We start from the raw sequence: 19199 nt of genomic DNA, 5'->3' as shown, positions 1-19199 counted from the left end.
GATCAGCAGAGAATTGCAGTTCAGGTTTACAGCCATGTTGGGCCACATGCAAGTCTCTACATGGCAAGGGAAGGAGAAGGCTTTTCTAGAGAGAAAAGGAAGTTGGGAGGGCTAAGTAAACAAAATGTCCATGGTTTTCCCTTGGCTGTGGACTTTCAGGAAAAGGAGTCTTTCCTCCTCTTGGGCTCTGCTAGGGTTGCAGGACATGAGAGCTCCCCCTTTCTGGTCTCCTGACTATTTAACTGAGGTTTCTGTTTATTAATTTTTTTCATTGTCATTTCCTGAAAGATTGGCTCTGTTTGGGTTAGGATCTTCACACATGGACCACTTGCTGTATGCAAGGAAACGGGGTTGAAGGGTCATCACATTGGCCATCCTGGGTCATGTGTCTACTCCTGTAGTGGGGGAATGGTAGCCCACTAGACAGAGAAAGTGCACTTCCCAAAAGGGGATGATGCTGGGCTGAAAGGCGCAGAAAATAGAACCATTTTGGCAGCATAGGGGCAACTCTTGCTCTTTGTTTACTTGCCTTTCCCAAGTTAAGATTCTTCTACTCTTAAAAAATAACACAGTAGGGGCTTTGCTGGTGGCACAGTGGTTAAGAATCTGCCTGCCAGTGCAGGGGACATGGGTTCAAGCCCTGGTCCTGGAAGATCCTACATGCCACGGAGCAGCTAAGCCCGTGCGCCACAACTACTGAGCCTGCACACTAGAGCCCATGAGCCACAACTACTGAAGCCTGCGCACCTAGAGCCCGCGCTCCGCAACAAGAGAAGCCACTGCAATGAGAAGCCCGCGCACCGCAACGAAGGGTAGCCCCCGCTCGGTGCAACTAGAGAAAGCCCACGTGCAGCAACGAAGACCAAACGCAGCCAGAAATAAAAATAAAGTAAATAAATTTATGAAAAGAAAATAATCTTACCCTTAAAAATACCCCACAGTTATATTTGAGAAATTATTAAAATTTTGAATAAATATTGTGCAATTAATATAAGGAAAATGAAAGTACTTTGTACAGTGCTGTAATTTATTTTCAATCATATGCTTTGTTATTGATGCTGGAGACTCACCACTAAATTCCTCTCATGTCCTCCAATTTTCTTAATTGATTCTTTATTTAGAATAGAGACCTCTTAGCAGTCTAATGAAGCCTGTGAACTCCTTAGAATGTTTTCAAATACAGAAAAACAGGATTTCAAATGAAATCATTTACATGGAATAAAGTTAACAAAATACTTTTAAAATTGTAATATAATAATATGTGTGTTTCTTTTTCTTTTCTCTTTTTTTTTTTTCTGGCCACACTGCATGGCATGCAGGATCTTAGTTCCCCAAGCAGGGATTGAACCCAAGCCCCTGCAGTGGAAGCACAGGGTCTTAACCATTGGACTACCAGGGAAGTCCCTTTTTTTTTTTTAAATGGTGTGTGTTTCTTTATTAATATGTTAAATAACAGTCTAGTGGCAGGTCTAATAAATATTGTAATTTTGAAGTGGTGATGAATGTAACATTTATTTTGAGATATCTGTAATGGCTGTAGTGTTACATAAATAATTCTGATCACCGGTGCTGCTAATCCACCTGATTTTTTTTCTTATTTTTATAATTTAGGAAATGCTAAATTTCAGTTAGAAGTTAGTGAAAAATCTTCAGTTTGGAGATACCTTGAGAGTCTGTGGACCTCAGGTAGAGAACACCTTGCTTAGGCTCTGTATGGGTAATCAGCCTAGCACTCCAACTTCCTGGTCCCACTTTGCTCTTATTAGTTGCCTCTGATCCCCAGTCTCATGACCTGTATTATGTTTCTTTGACCATCCTTCCTAGAGACAGGCTTAGGATTTCTGAGAATCATCCACCTGGACTGTCTATTATTGTGCTCTCCCCACTTTGGGGGAGAGTCATCTGTGCTTTCTTGAATCCACTGAAGCCAGATAATTAACCTTGACCACCCTCCAATCTGAATTTCTGGTGGTCATGACTTAACCACTGAGATATATTCCCTCCCACATTTTATTCCTAATAAACATGTATAGTAACTCAGATCCTGACCTCTCTTCTCCTTGTCTTCTCAAATAATGATCAACTTCATTCTACCTCTCAGAGGCACTGGGAAAAATAGTTTCAATAAGAATGAAGAAAACTTGATTGAGAAGAATGGATGCTAACATTTTATGGAGAGGGAAAAAGTTGCCTATGAAACATTGAATTAGATGCTGTTGGGAAGAGAGAGTGTGATAGATAACGAAAGCCCTGGAAGAAATAGCCCCAAATTTTTATTTTGGAAGAGATATTGTGGCAAAAGCACAGTAACTGAACTTGTGATTTCAGTGATCCTTGCTAGGAAGATATATGCAGTACTGTGAATATCACTAAAATTTGCTGGGATAGGCTCATTATTTGAATGGAAATATATGTCTTTGTTCAAAACAATCCAGTGTAAGATTTGTGAGAATGATAGTGGATATCAGGAATATACATATACTTGTTGGGAGCCAAGAGTTTTGGCATTAGAGTGGAAAACATGAATGACAAAAGGAGAAAAAAGTAGAAGAGATCTATGGATCATGCTATAGATCATTTGGTAAGAAGGAGAATAAGGTTGTTGCTCCCCTAGTGCAGATTACAAAAGTGGCACAGAACTGTAATATTAACAGCCAAGGAGTTATTTGCTTGGACATATTGAAAGATAATTGGAGTCCAGCACTAGCTGTTTCTGAAGTCGTTTCTATCTGCTCACTTCTTACAGACTGTAATCCTGCCGACCCCTTGGTGGGAAGTATTGCCTCTCAGTATATGACCAACAGAGCAGAACATGACAGAATGGCCAGACAGTGGGCCAAGAGATACACTACATAAATTGGGTTTTCACAACTCTTTTTTTAAAACATATTTATTTATTTATTTAGGCTGTGCTGGGTCTTACTTGCGTCACTTAGGATCTTTGTTGCGGCATGCAGGATCTTTAGTTGCAGCATGCGGACTCTTAGTTGTGACATGCAGGATCTTTTAGTTGCAGCATGTGGACTTCATAGTTGTGGCATGCGAACTTTTAGTTGTGGCATGCATGCAGGATGTAGTTCCCTGACCAGGGTTTGAACTGGGGTCCCCTGCATTGGGAGCATAGAGTCTTACCCACTGGACCATGAGGGAAGTCCCAGTTTTCACAACTCTACGTTATTTGTCTGTCACAGAGCTGCTTATGATTTTGAAGGGGTGGGGGAGGGTGGGAGTTGGTAAAGAGTAGAGTATTTCTGTAACATATTATTCAGTGTTATTTCCTAAGATTTTGTTGTAATTTAAGGTATCTTGCTACAGCAGATAGAATTGGTAATAACAACTATTAAAACTATCATTAATTCTGCAATATTAGCTGAAATGCAGTACAGAGAAGATAGACATTTGGGTTCAGTTTCTTGTCTGTAAATTTAAAACAGCTTAATTCTGTACAGGTTACCCACATGGCCTTTTACGTAAAGTCTTTCCAAGACTACACAGTTATTTTAAAAAATTGGAACTAGTTTTCCCTTCTTGGAAGGGAATATTGATATTTAACAGCTTTTTTTTGGCCAGCTCCGTGCGGCATGTGGGATCTTAGTTCTCTGACCAGGGATCGAACCTGTGCCCCCTGCAGTGGAAGTGCAGAGTATTAACCACCGGACCGCCAGGGAAGTCCCACTACTTAACCGCTTTTAGAGACTCTCATCTCATATATTAAAATGGACACGTGGCTATAAGACACCATATAGGAAATGAGTATTAATGTATTTTATTTTATATGCAAATCTACTTTATTGTGAAAAGATAGAGGTTTGAATCAGGACTTGTGAAAACCTGTAGTAAAATACCTTAAGCTGTTAACTGTAAGGCGTGGAATAGGAGTTGCTCACTGGATTGGTTCTGTGTCGTCGACTACTTAAGTCTGCATTTGTTACTGTGCTAATAAACAAATATTAAAACAAACAAAAAAGTGGCACAAAAATAAGGGTTGTGATCGAAGATTTCAACTATCTTAAGTTCTACTAGAGGCCCATTCCTTTCTAGGGACAAGATCTGATTTTTTTTTCCTGACCATTTAAATTCCTTGGAAGAAACAAAATGAGAGGAAAGATTACTTTGGTTTGAAATCTCATTAACAAGGAGGAAGAAACAGGTGAAGTAGAAGATCCTGAAATATTGTGGGAAAAGAAACTTTTTTTTTAATTAATTAATTTATTTTTGGCTGTGTTGGGTCTTCGTTGCTGCACGCGGGCTTTCTCTAGTTGCGGCGAGCGGGGGCTTCTCTTCATTGCAGTCACATGTTTCTCAATGTGGTGGCTTCTTTTGTTTCAGAGCACAGGCTCTAGGCATGCAGGCTTCAGTAGTTGTGGCACAGGGGCTCAGTAGTTGTGGCTCCCAGGATCTAGAGCACAGGCTCAGTAGTTGTCGTGCACAGGCTTAGTTGCTCCGCGGCATGTGGGATCTTCCTGGCCCAGGGCTCAAACCGGGTCCCCTGCATTGGCAGGTGGATTCTTAACCACTGCGCCACCAGGGTATCCCAAAACTCTAGTATTTTTGAGAGTCTCCCTAAACAATTAAAATGTTGAATATAATCAAACTGCTTCCTTGGGTATCAGGAAAGTATATTTTGAAAAATGGAGAATTACCATACTTTTAAGATTCAGTGTCCCAGTTAAAGCTGAATCGAAGTTATATGAAACCTAAAATTTGGGGAATTAAATTTCAGATTATTTTTTAAATTGTGGTAAAATACAGATAATATAAAACCATCTTTTTTTTTTGGTTTGTTTTTTGTTTTGGTTGCTCTGGGTCTTAGTTGTGGCATGCATGTGGGATCTAGTTCCCTGACCAGAGATGGAACCTGGGCCCCCTGCATTGAGAGTGCGGAGTCTTATCCACTGTGCTACCAGGGAAGTCCAAAATATACCATCTTAACCATTTTTAAATGTACAGTTTAGTAGTGTTAAGTACGTTCATATTATTGGTCAACCATCAGCACCATCTGTCTCCAGAGCTCTCTTAATTTTGCAAAACTGAAACTGTCACCATTAAACAACTCCTTATTTCCCCCTCGCTGCAGCCACTGGCAGCCACCATTCTGCTTTCTCTCTGAAGTTGACTATTCTAGGTCCCTCTTTTAAGTGGAATCATACAATATTTGTCCTTTTCTTTTTTTGAACCATGCCAGGTGGCTTGTGGGATCTTAGTTCCCCGACTGGGGATTGAACCTGGGCCCTTGGCAGTGAAAGCGTGGAGTCCTAACCACTGGGCCACCAGGGAATTCCCCAATATTTGTCCTTTTGTGACTGGCTTATTTCACTTAGCATAATATTTTTGAGATTCATTCACGTATCATGCGGCAGAATTCCCTTCATTTTTAAGGCTGAATGATCCATTGTGTGTATATACTGCATTTGGTTTATCCATTCATCCATCAATGGACATTTGAGTTGTTCCCACCTTTTGGCTGTTACGAATAATCCTGCTGTGAACGTGGGTGTGCAAATGTCTGCTAGAGTCCCTCCTTTCAATTCTTCTCAGATTATTTTATTTGAGGAATTATGTAGTATCTCATCATTAAGACCATACAGGAAACAGTTTAGATTTTAAAAACAAATTAAGAAAAAAATCAATAAACCAATAGAAAATGGACAAAAGATTCTGAACAGGCAGTTCACAGAAAAGGAGATCAAAATGAATAGATGCTTAGCTTCCCTCATAAAAGGAAATGCAAATAAAATACGTATTTCACTTATCAGACTGACAGGTAAATAAAAGTGTGTTAATATTCTGTGAAGAGCAAGGTTGTGATGATACGGGGGCTTATACACAGCTAATGGAATTGTAAATTGGTTCAGCCACTAGAAAGGGGCATTTGTCATTACTCATCAAAATTAGAAATGCATGTACCCTTTGACTTAGCAATGCCCATTTCGAGAATGTTTACTACAGATATTTATGCACAAGTGTAAAAGATAAATGTGCAGGATTAATCCTTGCAGTATTTTTTGCAGTTGAAAAAACTTGGGAGTAACCTAAATGTCAATCAGTTTGAGGACTAGTTATATAAATTGTTATGTCTATACAAGTCCTATGCAGCCATAAAATATTTAAAAGCTCCTGACATGGCTGTGGATAAATTTCTAGCATGTATTATTGAATGCACATATAAGCAGTAGAATCACATATATAGTATGCCGTCATTTGTGTAAAGAAAGAAAAGAATGTATTTGCTTGTATATGCATAAAATATGTATGGAAGTATCTATAAGATACGAATAAAGCTGTTGTCAGTGGGAAGGGAGACTTTCAGTGTGTTGCTTTTTGTACTTTTAAGTATCATCCATTCAAAAATTAGGTGAAAAAGATATGCATAGAAAAATGCAAAGGGGATTACTAAAAATGGAAAAACAGTCCCAAACCAATGACTTTTAGACCCTTGAACAAACCTCTTAAGAAAATATCAGTAAGGTTGAACCTCAAAATCACCTTGTGAAAAAACGTGAAGACAAGAAAAAAGGCTTTAGGATTGATTTAGACTAAAAAGTAGTGTAAGAAGGCCTACTCCTTGGGTATAGTAATAGATTTCTTTCTTTTCTTTCCTTCTTTTTTTCCTTCCCTTCCTTCCTTCTTTTTGTTGTTTTTAAATAAATTTATATATTTTATTTATTTATTTTTGGCTGCATTGGGTCTTCGTTGCTGCGCACGGGCCCCCTCCAGCTGCGGGGAGCAGAGGCCACCCTTCCCCACGGTGGCCTCTCCTGTTGCAGAGCACAGGCTGTAGGCGCACGGGCCTCAGCAGTCGCAGCAAGTGGGCTCTAGAGCGCAGGCTCAGCAGCTGTGGTGCACGGGCCTAGTTGCTCCACAGCACGTTGGACCCTCCCAGACCAGGGCTGGAACCCGTGTCCCCTGCATTGGCAGGTGGATTCCCAACCACTGTGGCACCAGGGAAGCCCCCTCTTTCTTTTCTTTTTTTCATCTTTTAGTAATATATTTGTTTTAACTTTAAATCCTAAACATAAAAAAGAGAAAAATAGTCCTCCTTATGTTTGGGGGTTATGTTCCAAGACCCCCGGTGGATCCCTGAAACTGCAGATAGTACCAAACCCTTATTATTCTCTGTTTTTTTCCTAAACTTTATAAATTATAACTTATAAATTAGGCACAGTAAGAGATTAACAATAACTAATAATAAAATAGAACAATTATAATCATATAAAAGTAATAAAAGTTGTGTGAATGTGATTTTTGTCTTAAAGTATCATACTGTACAAATTCAGTCCCTTTTCCAATTATGCATGTGGCCATAACTTTTGCAGTTTGAGGTATGACAGCAAAACTAGTGTGAATTTCTATTTCTTTCTTCACAGTTTCACGGATAGGTTTTTTTCTTACTGTAGATCTTAGCAACCTCAGCATATGATTTTATTTTCTTTCCTTATTAAGTGGAGAACTTTCACCTCTTCACGTAAAGGAAGCACTTTATGGCTTCTCTTTGGCATATCTGAATTGCCAGCATCATTACTCATGTGCTTTAGGGCCTTATTTAAGTAAAATAAGGGTCACTTGAACACAGGCACTGCAATACCTCGACAGTTGATTTGATAACCAGATGGCTACTAAGTGACCAGCGGGCAAGCCAGGGGAATTCGATGAGAACAGTGCATTATTCCTCCCTCTTTTCAAAATCATCCTTCTTTTCCTCCTCATTAATAGAAAAAAACAAAAATCACTTGTTCCAAAAACATTCATACAACTCAGAGGTGTATAAGCTAATAAGTGAAAGTATTCCTTATCTTAGCCCATTCCTCCTCTGTTTGATTGACAAGAGTATGACTCCTGGCTGACTGTATTTTGATTTCAGTGAAACATTTCACAAAGTTCATGACATTCTTGAATGTGAGCTGGATAGGCTTGTAACTGAAAAGTTTTACCTGTGGGTCTTTGGTCAGTGTCTTATATTCTTTTTTTGTCTTTGTTTTTACAAAAATTGCACAGCACACAGCTGGGAGAGATAATATGTTGGATTATCGAATGTTTAATGTATGTAAATGTAAAGTCCTAAATTTATAATAATATAATGTATTAACTTCTACCTCAAACATTAGATATGCAAGTACAGGATAGAGAAGACCTGATTTGAAAGCTCTTGATGAGAATTCCTAGGACTTTGTAGAAAGAATTAAACAAGTAGATTTTGTCTTGGTGTCAGTGTCAGTAATTAACTTTTTTTTGATGGACAATTTGGTCATGGCTTTCTAGACTCTTAAACGTATTTATTTACTTGGAATAATTGTCTCAAGAATTTTTCCTAAGGAAATACTTCAAAGACATAATAATTTAAAAATGAAAGATGTTTTCAGCTGTTTTCTTTGGGATAGTAAACAATGAAAACATAACAATAGAGAAAAGATTCAGTTGTGGTATCTACATGTCAAGATTCAAGTGATTAATGTGATTCTGTGGCTGTATAGAAAAATGTTTACAGAATGTTAAAAGAAGTAGAACAGAAATTATATATCTCTATTGTAATAAAATTCTATTTACATGTTAATGAGATTTGAAAGGGCATTTAAAACTTTTGAAAACTTTTTTAGGGTAATGTAATTATAGTGAAATTTAAACATTTTATGATCAGAAAGTGATAGTAACTCAGAAATGGCTACAGAGTTTATTTCATTGTAATCTTAATAGCAAGCAACAGTCTTTCCCATGAAAAGGGGGAAAAGTGAAATGTAATATTAGGCTACATTATTAGATGTGTGATGTTCAGACCGCTGAACCCACACACAGGTCAAGTCACATTTGGAACCTGGTTTTCAGTTTTAGGTATTGTATTTTAAGAAAAAAATCAGTAAATGAATTATGGAGGAGAACTTGGAATTCACATGAGGGTGGAGCTGGGAATGTTTACCCTGGGAAAGGGTTTAGGAGATGGGGACAGGAAGAGGAGAGAGGAGAAATAATAATATAATTGTGGCCTTCAAATATATATATATTTTTTTGCAGTATGCGGGCCTCCCACCGCTGCGGCCTCTCCCATCGCGGAGCACAGGCTCCCGACGCGCAGGCTCAGCAGCCATGGCCCACGGGCCCAGCTGCTCCGCGGCACGCGGGATCCTCCCAGACTGGGGCACGAACCCACGTCCCCCCCATCGACAGGCGGACTCTCAACCACTGCGCCACCAGGGAAGCCCATGGCCTTCAAATATTTAAATGTCAGCTGGAAAAGGGAATAGTTTGATTCTCTATAGCTGCAGAGGGCAGTACCAAAATCAGTAGGTGGAAATGATAGGTAGGGTGGTATATTTCTTCTCTTTTTAAAGAACTATTATTCAGCAAGCAGAGTCACTTGAAAATTAAATGGGCTGTCTCCATTAATTAGTGAACATGTATTGGGTTGGCCAAAAAGTTCGTTTGGTTTTTTTCTGTATGATTGCTCTAGTAGCACTTAGTTGTTTTTAACTTCATTCGAAACAATTTTGTTAGATTGTATGTGACAGCTGTCTCATCAGTGTGCATTTAAAAAAAGACATAAATATTGGTGAATTTTTGTGTTTGTCCATTTTAATATTGAAGATGGAAGAAAAAAAGCAACATTTTCAGCATATTATGGTTTATTATTTCAAGAAAGGTAAAAATGCAACCGAAACACACAAAAAGATTTGTGCAGTGTATGGAGAAGGTGCTGTGACTGATTGAATTTGTTAAAAGTGATTTGCGAAGTTTTGTGCTGGAGATTTCTCGTTGAACGATGCTCCACGGTCAGGTAGACCAGCTGCAGTTGATAGCAATCAAATCGAGACATTAATTGAGAACAATCAACATTATACCATGCGGGAGATAGCCGACATACTCAAAATAAACCAAATCAAGCATTGAAGATCATTTGCACCAGCTTGGTTACATTACTCTCTTTGATGTTTGGCCTCTACGTAAGTTAAGCGAAAAAAACCTTGACCGTATTTCTGCATGCGATTCTCTACTTAAATGTTACGAAAACGTTCCACTTTTAAAACAGATTATGAAAAGTGGATACTGTACAACAATGTGGAATGGAAGAGATCATGGGGCAATTGAAATTGACCACCACCAACCACACCAAAGACTGGCCTTCATCCAAAGAAGATGACATTGTGTATATGCTGGGATTGGAAGGGAGTCCTCTATTATGAGCTCTTTCCAGAAAACCAAGCGATTAATTCCAACAAGTACTGCTGCCAGTTAGACCAACTGGAAGCAGCACTGGACGAAAACCATCTAGAATTAGTCAACAGAGAAGGCATCATCTTCCATCAGGATAACATAAGACTGCATGTTTCTTTGATGACCAGGCAAAAACTGTTCCATCTTGGCTGGGAAGTTCTGATTCATCCGCCATATTCACCAGTCATTGTACCTTTGGATTTCCATTTATTTAGGTCTTTACAAAATTAATGGAAAAAATTTCAATTCCCTGGAAGACTGTAAAAGGCACCTGGAACAGTTCTTTTCTCAAAAAGATAAAAAGCTTTGGGAAGATGGAATTATGAAGTTGCCAGGAAAATGGCAGAACGTAGTGGAACAAAAAGGGTGAATACGTTGTTCAGTAAAGTTCTTGGTGAAAATGAGAATTGTCTTTTATTTTTACTTAAAAACTGAAGGCACTTTTTGGCCAACCCAATATATTTAAATAAAAGGCTTAACCAAGGCTTACTTGGCACCTGGATGCACCTAACCAAGGAACAGTGACATGCCAGTCATAACTAAGTGAGCACCTGACTTCAGGACAGTTTGACTAGACACTGAGAGAGAGGGCTTGGGTTAGGGGTGATCGAAGTGGCGGTGTTAGCAACAGGCCATGGAGGTCCAGGGTGGACCAGTAACTGGCATCAAGTGGGTCTAACCAAAGAATATAGGGGGCTTCCCTGGTGGCGCAGTGGTTGAGAGTCCGCCTGCCGATGCAGGGGACGCGGGTTCATGCCCCGGTCCGGGAAGATCCCACATGCCGCAGAGCGGCTGGGCCCGTGAGAGAGGCCCGCGTACCGCACAAAAAAAAAAAAAAAAAAAAAAAAATAGGGACTTACTGGGTGACTGGCCAGAGGGAGAGAGAACCAAGGCATAGGTCACCAAGACAAGGATCGTTTCTGGACCCTCACAGAAGATCACAGTATCAAGAAACAATTATTAGAAGGGTTAAGAGACTAGACAGGATCATCAAAAATACGTGATGCAGGGCCTTCCCTGGCAGTCCAGTGGTTAGGACTCCATGCTTTCACTGCCAAGGGCCCAGGTTCAGTCCCTGTTTGGGGAACTAAAATCACAAGCCGCGCAGCAGGGCCAAAAAACCCCCAACAAAACAAAAACATGATGCAGAGCCAATTAATTACTGACCTTAGATACCTTCTACCTAATGATCTCAGGTCCTGTGGGCGCGACATAGAGGTGGGAATGAAAAGAATTGTTACTGGGCTTCCCTGGTGGCGCAGTGGTTAAGAATTCGCCTGCCAATGCAGGGGACATGGGTTCGAGCCCTGGTCCGAGAAGATCTCACATGCTGCGGAGCAACTAAGGCCATGTGCCACAACTACTGAGGCTGTGCTCTAGAGCCTGCAAGCCACAACTACTGAAGCCCACGTGCCCTAGAGCCCGTGCTCCGCAACAAGAGAAGCTTCCGCAATGAGAAGCACGAGCACCGCAATGAAGAGTAGACCCCGCTCGCCACAACTAGAGAAAGCCTGCAAGCAGCAACAAAGACCCAAGACAGCCAAAGAAAATAAATTTATTTTAAAAAAATAATAGTTACTAGAGATCAAATAGGATCAAGCAGGTGAAGGAACTTTATAATTCATGAATTACTTATGTATGTTAAATGAAAATGAGGACGACTTTCTAATGTCTTCTTTCCTCACTTCTGCCATTTATGCCACTTGGTTTCCTAATCACCAGTTGACCACTGACCCGTTCTTCTCGCCAAGATATTCTCGCTGTGAGCCTGATCTGCAAGGTGGTCCCCTTAGGCCGAGCCCTGGCCCAGAGCTTCACACTGACTGTGGGGCCTGTTTGTGAGTTTCTGGGTTTGGTTAACCCCCATGCACTCTGGTTCATGGAACCAAGATTCGGCCTACTGTTGATACTTTTAACTTCTTGTAGGAATGGTGCTCTACAGTGATCTTACCAGTTTTTCTCCTCAGGGGCTAGAACTTCGCCTCTGACCACAGGCTTGTGATTAGGGCCCTACCTACTGACCAGACCTCTTAGCTGCTGACTCCACATGTGTCTAAGCTTACTAAAACATGGCTTCCTCACACCTGCCTCACCCTCCTATTGACTTTATCATCAACTTGTCTGAACTGTTTTGACTTTTCCCACCAATTTGAGGTTCTGGGCTGATTTCCCTTTTGCTTTTCAACTACCAGGCAAGTTTAGATCTAGATGTTGGCCCCTTCCTGACTGCCCTGTCCTCCCATGTTTATCTTTGTTTGTTTGTTTCTTTTTGTTGGTGGTGGTGGTTTTGTCCTCCGGTATTTAAACCATCAAAATTCAGCCCCCCGCCTCCTTTTTGAATTGGGATATTCACCTTATTTTGGTGTTCTAGAACCAAACACACAGTATCTCAGAGGTTTGCCTGTATTTATTTTTTAAAGCAATATTTAAAAAAAAATTTATTTATCTGGCTGCATCAGGTCTTAGTTGCGGCATGCAGGCTCTTCATTGTGGGGCACAGGCTCTAGAGCGCATGGGCTTTCTAGTTGTGGTGCACAGGAACTAGAGTGCACGGGCTTAGTTGCCCTGTGGCATGTCGGATCTTAGTTCCCTGAGCAGGGATCAAACCTGCGTCCCCTGCATTGGAAGGCAGATTCTTAACCACTGGACCACCAGGGAAGTCCCAATCAGTATTTTTTTTGATTGAAGCATAGCTGATTTACAATGTTGTGTTAATTTCTTCTGTACAGCAAAGTGATTCAGTTATACATATATATACATTTTTTAAAATATTCTTTTCCATATAGTTTATAATAGTATATTGAATATAGTTCTCTGTGCTATACAAGTAGGACCTTGTTGTTTATCCATCCTACATATAAAACTTTAAATCTGCTAACCCCAGCCTCCCACTCCATCCCTCCCTCAGCTCCCTTCACCTTGGCAGCCACCAGTCTGTTCTCTATGTCCCTGATTCTGTTTCATAGATAGGTTCATTTGTGTCATATTTTAGATTCCACATATAGGTGATATCATATGGTATTTATCTTTCTCTTTCTGACTTCACTTAGTATGATAATCCCTACTTGCATCCATGTTGCTGCAGATGATACTATTTCGTTCTTTTTTATGGCTGAGTAATATTCCATTGTATATATGTACCACATCTTCTTTATCCATTCCTCTGTTGATGGACATTTAGGTTGTTTCCATGTCTCGGCTATTGTAAATAGTGCTGCTATGAACATAGGGGTGCATATGTCTTTTTGAATTATAGTTTTGTCTGGATATATGCCTAGGAGTGGGGTTGCTGGATCATATGATAATTCTATTTTTAGTTTTCTGAGGAACCTCCATACTGTTTTCCACAGTGGCTGTACCAACTTACATTCCCACCAACAGTGTAGGAGGGTTCCTTTTTCTCCACACCCTCTCCAGCATTTGTCATTTGTAGACTTTTTAATGATGGCCATTCTGACCCATGTTAAATAGTACATTGTAGTTTTGATTTGCATTTCTCTAATAATTAGCAACTTTGAGCATCTTTTCATGTGCTTATTGGCCATCTGTATTTCTTCTTTGGAGAAATGTCTCTTTATGTCTTCCGCCCATTTTTTCGATTGGGTTGTTTGTTTTTTTGTTGTTGAGCTGTAGAAGCTGTTTGTATATTTTGGAAATTAAGCCCTTGTCAGTCGCATCATTTACAAATATTTTCTCCCATTCTGTAGGTTGTCTTCATTTTGTTTATGGTTTCCTTTGCTGTGCAAAAACTTCTAAGTTTGATTAGGTCCCATTTGTTTATTTTTGCTTTTATTTCTGTTGCATTGGGAGACTGACTTAAAATATTGGTACAATTTATGTCAGATAGTGTTTTGCCTATGATCTCTTCTAGGAGTTTTATGGTGTCATGTCTTAAGTCTTTAAGCCATTTTGAGTTTATTTTTGTGTATGGTGAGAGGGTGTGTGCTAACTTCATTGATTTATTACATGGGGCTGTCCAACTTTCCCAGTACCACTTGCTGAGCCAGAGGAAAAGCCAGAAAGGATAAAAGAAAACCAGGTTTTCCTCTGACTTTTTCTTAGGGGTTTCTTCCCTTTCTCTTTTAAATATTATATTTCCCCAGGGTTCTGTCAGTGACTCTCTTTTCCTTTCCACCCTCTTTTCTTTGCACCTAATACACTTTCAGTCTCATCCACTGTCATGGTTATCAGTTATAAATTGTGCTGATGACTCCCAAAAACACACTTCTAGTGAAAACGTGTCTTTTGAACTAGAGTCCTAAGTCCATCATGACATTCTGTGGGCACCTCAAACAAACTCTCTTCCCTCCCAAGCCTAGACTTCCTATTGTATTCCTCATGTTGGTGTCTGGCACCACCGTAAACCTAGACAAAATCTTGTCTTCCTAGTCTTCAATTTTACCATTTCTATCCATTTAATCTCCAGACCCCGTTCTAGCTCTTAACTTTCTCTAAAATCCATACCCTTCTCTCAAGTCTAACTGCCACTGGACTGTAAGCTTCTGAGGCAGGAATCACACATGTAGGGTTTACTGTGTGCGATGTGAGGTCCATGCATTAGCCAGCATATGGTCAGTGCTTAGTATGTGTTGAATGAATGGATGGAGGCGAGTGCCTTGGCTCAAGCGGTCATTGTTTTCACCCAAATTACAGCAGTATTTCCCTAACTGGCCACTCTGCTTTTAACTTCCTTTCAGTGTATTGTCTATACTGCCACTGGTGTGATACGTCTAAAATACAGGAAAATCTGTAAATAATTTAATGTGTATTTCTGTGAAATATAAAGTCTTACAAAAAGTCCTAACCTTGGGCTTCCCTGGTGGCGCAGTGGTTGAAAGCCCGCCTGCTGATGCAGGGGACACGGGTTCGTGCCCCGGTCTGGGAAGATCCCACATGCCACGGAGCGGCTGGGCCCGTGAGCCATGGCCGCTGAGCCTGCGTGTCCGGAGCCTGTGCTCCGCAACGGGAGAGGCCACAGCAGTGAGAGGCCCGCGTATCGCAAAAAAAAAAAAAAAAAAAAAAAAAGTAACCACTATACCATTACCACAGCTAAAAATTTAACAATTATGGTTTCCCTTTTTTCCCCCAAATAAATGGATTTTGTCTTTGCCTTACGAGAAACAATTATTCTTGAATATCATCAACTATCTAGTCAGCATTCAAATTTTCAGTTTTCTCATAATTTATTTTGAAAGTTATTCACAGTTTTTAAGAATTTAGGTTACAAATAAAGTCTGTACATTGCAGTTGGCTTACGTTTCTCTTAAGTTCTTTTAATCTCTTTTTCCTTCCATCTCGCTCTTTTTCATCTGTTGAAGAAACCGACTTGTTGAAGTGGGAGTTGGACCTAGTGATCATTCCTAGATAGATGATACTTTTCTCTTAGGCTCCTTGTTTTTAGGGTTCTGAAATTTTCTTTTTTTGCTGCACCATGCAGCTTGTGGAATCTTAGCTCCCCGACCAGGGATTAAACCTGCGCTCTTGGCAGTGGAAGTGCAGAGTCCTAACCACTGGATCGCAAGGGAATTCCCTGAATTTTTCATTGTACGCGTTCCTTCCTGCATCTGTGGATTTGTGTTTCTCCTTCCTGGAGAGAGAAACATGCCCATGCTGCCTGTTTCCTTTCCCTTTTCTCTGTAACCTTTATCCCCCTCTCTTCTATTCTCCTTCCCTTCCCACCCCCTTCAGTAAATGATAGAATACACAGTCATGTGATGTGAGCTAACTGGAGTTAAACGAGCTTTCTTAAAAAAGGATTAAATTATCAAAATATAGTTAGAGAGTAAAGTAAAGTCAAATTCTGAGAGTCTGGTACCTAAACCTTTAGGTTCTTCCCTTCACCAAAATGTGAAGACTAAATTGGGTAGAAGCGTTGACCTCATGAAGCTACGTAAAGTTAAAAAAAATATTTTTTAAAGAGTTTTACTACGTCCTTGTCAATGTTGTGTTTTCTTCCTAGATGATCTCATATTTTGGATTCTGGCAATGTTATGATGAATGACACTTTGACATCAGATGTCATTGGTCGGAGAGTCGAAGTTAATGGAGAACATGCAACAGTGCGTTTTTCTGGCGTTGTCCCTCCTATGGCAGGTAATTTATGATTTGTGTGTGTGTGTGTGTGTGTGTGTTTATGTTTATTTTGTAGTTTCTGGGTAGGCTTCTCAGCAGTGCTTTATAACACCAGTTTTGAGGAAACTAACAACCAAGTTATATATACCTCTGTTATACAGTTGTTTTCTTTCTGTGACAATATCCTGTGATATCCATGGCTTTATTTGATTACACACTCATCTAATTATTCAGTGTTGCTGTTTTATATTAAGTCAACCTTAAAATATCTTCTGAGTAAACTTTAAACACTAATTAAAAATCTTGAATTCCCATAATGCTAAGCTCAAAAATGAAGTAATATTTGTGGAATTTCTCTTATCATTAATCCATGTGTATGTTGTAGTTTAAATTGATATAAATACAATTTTGTGTTACCGTTTTTAACTTACGATTTGGTATATATTTATCTGTTTCTGTAGCATCATTTTACTTGTATTTCCTTTTTTATTGAGATATAATTGACATAATATTAGTTTCAGGTATACAACATAATGATTCAGTGTTCGTATACATTGCAAAACTATCACCACAATAAGTCTACTTCACATATATCACCACACATATTTATACATTTTTGAGAATTTTAAGATCTCTCCAGGACTTACTTATTTTATAGCTCGAAGTTTGTACCTTTCGACCCCTTTCACCCATTTTAGCCACCTCCATCCTCCACCTCTGGCACCACCAATCTGATCTGTTCTCTGTATCTATGTGTTCTTTTCTTTCCTCCTCCCTCCCTCCCTCCTTCTCTTCCTTCCTTCCTTTCCCCTTTCCTTTCTTGTTTCTTTTATTTATTTATTTATTTTGTGAATTTTGAGTATTATTTTTGCATTTATATATATATATTTTTAACATCTTTACTGCAATATAATTGCTTTACAGTGGTTAGTTTCTGCTTTATAACAGTGAATCACTTATACATATACATATATCCCCATATCTCTTCCCTCTTGCGTCTCCCTCCCACCCTCCCTATCCCACCCCTCTAGGTGGTCACAGATCACTGAGTTGATCTCCCTGTGCTATGCGGCTGCTTCCCACTAGCTATCTGTTTGACATTTGGTAGTGTATATATGTCCATGACACTCTCTCACTTCGTCCCAGCTTACCCTTCCCCCTCCCCATGTCCTCAGATCCATTCTCTACATCTGCATCTTTATTCCTGTCCTGCCCCTTGGTTTTTCATAACCATTTTTCTTTTCTTTTTTTTTTTTTTAGATTCCATGTATATGTGTTAGCATACGGTATTTGTTTTTCTCTTTCTGCCTTACTTCACTCTGTATGACAGACTCTAGGTCCATCCACCTCATTACAAATAACTCAATTTCATTTCTTTTTATGGCTGAGTAATATTCCATTGTATATATGTGCCACATCTTATTTATCCATTCATCTGTCAGTGGACACTTAGGTTGCTTCCATGTCCTGGCTGTTGTAAATAGAGCTCCAGTGAACGTTGTGGTACATAACTCTTTTTGAGTTATGGTTTCTCAGGGTATATGCTGAGTAGTGGGATTGCTGGGTCATACATTAGTTCTATTTTTAGTTTTTTAAGGAACCTCCAAACTGTTCTCCATAGCGGCTGTATCAATTTACATTTCCACCAACGGTGTAAGAGGGTTCCCTTTTCTCCACACCCTCTCCAGCATTTATTGTTTGTAGATTTTTTCATGATGGCCATTTTGACCAGTGTGAGGTGATACCTCACTGTAGTTTTGATTTGCATTTCTCTAATAATTAGTGATGTTGAACATTCTTTCATGTATTTGTTGGCTATATGTATTGTTTGTTGACTATATGTATATCTTCTTTGGAGAAATGTCTGTTAAGGTCTTCTGCCCATTTTTGGATTGGGTTGTTTGTTTTTTTGTTATTGAGCTGCATGAGCTGCTTGTAAAGTTTGGAGATTAATCCTTTGCCAGTTGCTTCATTTGCAAATATTTTCTCCCATTCTAAGGGTTGTCTTTTCGTCTTGTTTATGGTTTCCTTTGCTGTGCAAAAGCTTTTAAGTTTCATTAGGTCCTATTTGTTAATTTTTGTTTTTATTTCCATTTCTGTAGGAGGTGGGTCAAAAAGGATCTTGCTGTTTTTTATGTAATAGTGTTCTGCCTATGTTTTTTCTAAGAGTTTTATAGTGTCTGGCCTTACATTTAGGTCTTTAATCCATATTGAGTTTATTTTTGTGTATGGTGTTAGGAAGTGTTCTAATTTCATTCTTTTACATGTAGCTGTCCAGTTTTCCCAGCACCATTTATTGAGAGGCTGTCTTTTCTCCATTGTGTATTGTTGCCTCCTTTATCAAAAATAAGGTGACCATATGTGCATGGGTTTATCTCTGGGCTTTCTATCCTGTTCTATTCTATCCTGTTCCATTGATAGCTACACAGGCTTCTTGGCGGCTACAGCAGCAGCCTTAGCGTCTCATGGGTCTCCTTTTTGTATCCATTCAGCCAGTCTGTGTCTTTTGGTTGGAGCATTTAATCAGTTTACATTTAAGGTAATTATTGATATGCATGTTCCTGTTACCATTTTCTTAATTGTTTTAGGTTTGTTATTGTAGGTCTTTTCCTTCTCTTGTGTTTCCTGCCTAGAGAAGTTCCTTTAGCATTTGTTGTAAAGCTGGTTTGATGGTGCTGAACTCTCTTAGCTTTTGTTTGTCTGTAAAGGATTTAATTTCTCCGTCAACTCTGAATCAGATCCTTGCTGAGTAGAGTAATCTTGGTTGTAGGTTTTTCCCTTTCATCACTTTAAATATGTCCTGCCACTCCCTTCTGGCTCGTAGAGTTTCTGCTGAAAGATCAGCTGTCAACGTTATGGGGATTCCTTTGTATGTTATTTGTTGTTTTTCCCTTGCTGCTTTTAATATTTTTTCTTTGTATTTA

At 39.5% G+C, this 19199-nt stretch overlaps 1 protein-coding gene across 2 annotated transcripts in view; it reads left to right on the top strand.

The window, feature by feature from the left end:
- TBCE (tubulin folding cofactor E) overlaps nt 1-19199 on the top strand; it is a 109725-nt gene that overhangs the window by 16986 nt on the left and 73540 nt on the right. For both annotated transcript variants that reach the window (XR_014326734.1, XM_082854238.1), the window contains exon 2: nt 16163-16296. Coding sequence is in view for 1 of the 2 variants with exons in the window: in XM_082854238.1 (XP_082710364.1) it covers nt 16194-16296 (103 nt within the window). In the remaining variant the exon portion in view is untranslated. The remainder of the gene's footprint in view (nt 1-16162; nt 16297-19199) is intronic.

Source organism: Leucopleurus acutus, assembly GCF_964270905.1.
Source record: "Leucopleurus acutus genome assembly, chromosome: 14".
NCBI classification, from domain to species: Eukaryota; Metazoa; Chordata; class Mammalia; order Artiodactyla; family Delphinidae; genus Leucopleurus; species Leucopleurus acutus.
This window is presented reverse-complemented; position numbering and strand designations above follow the sequence as displayed.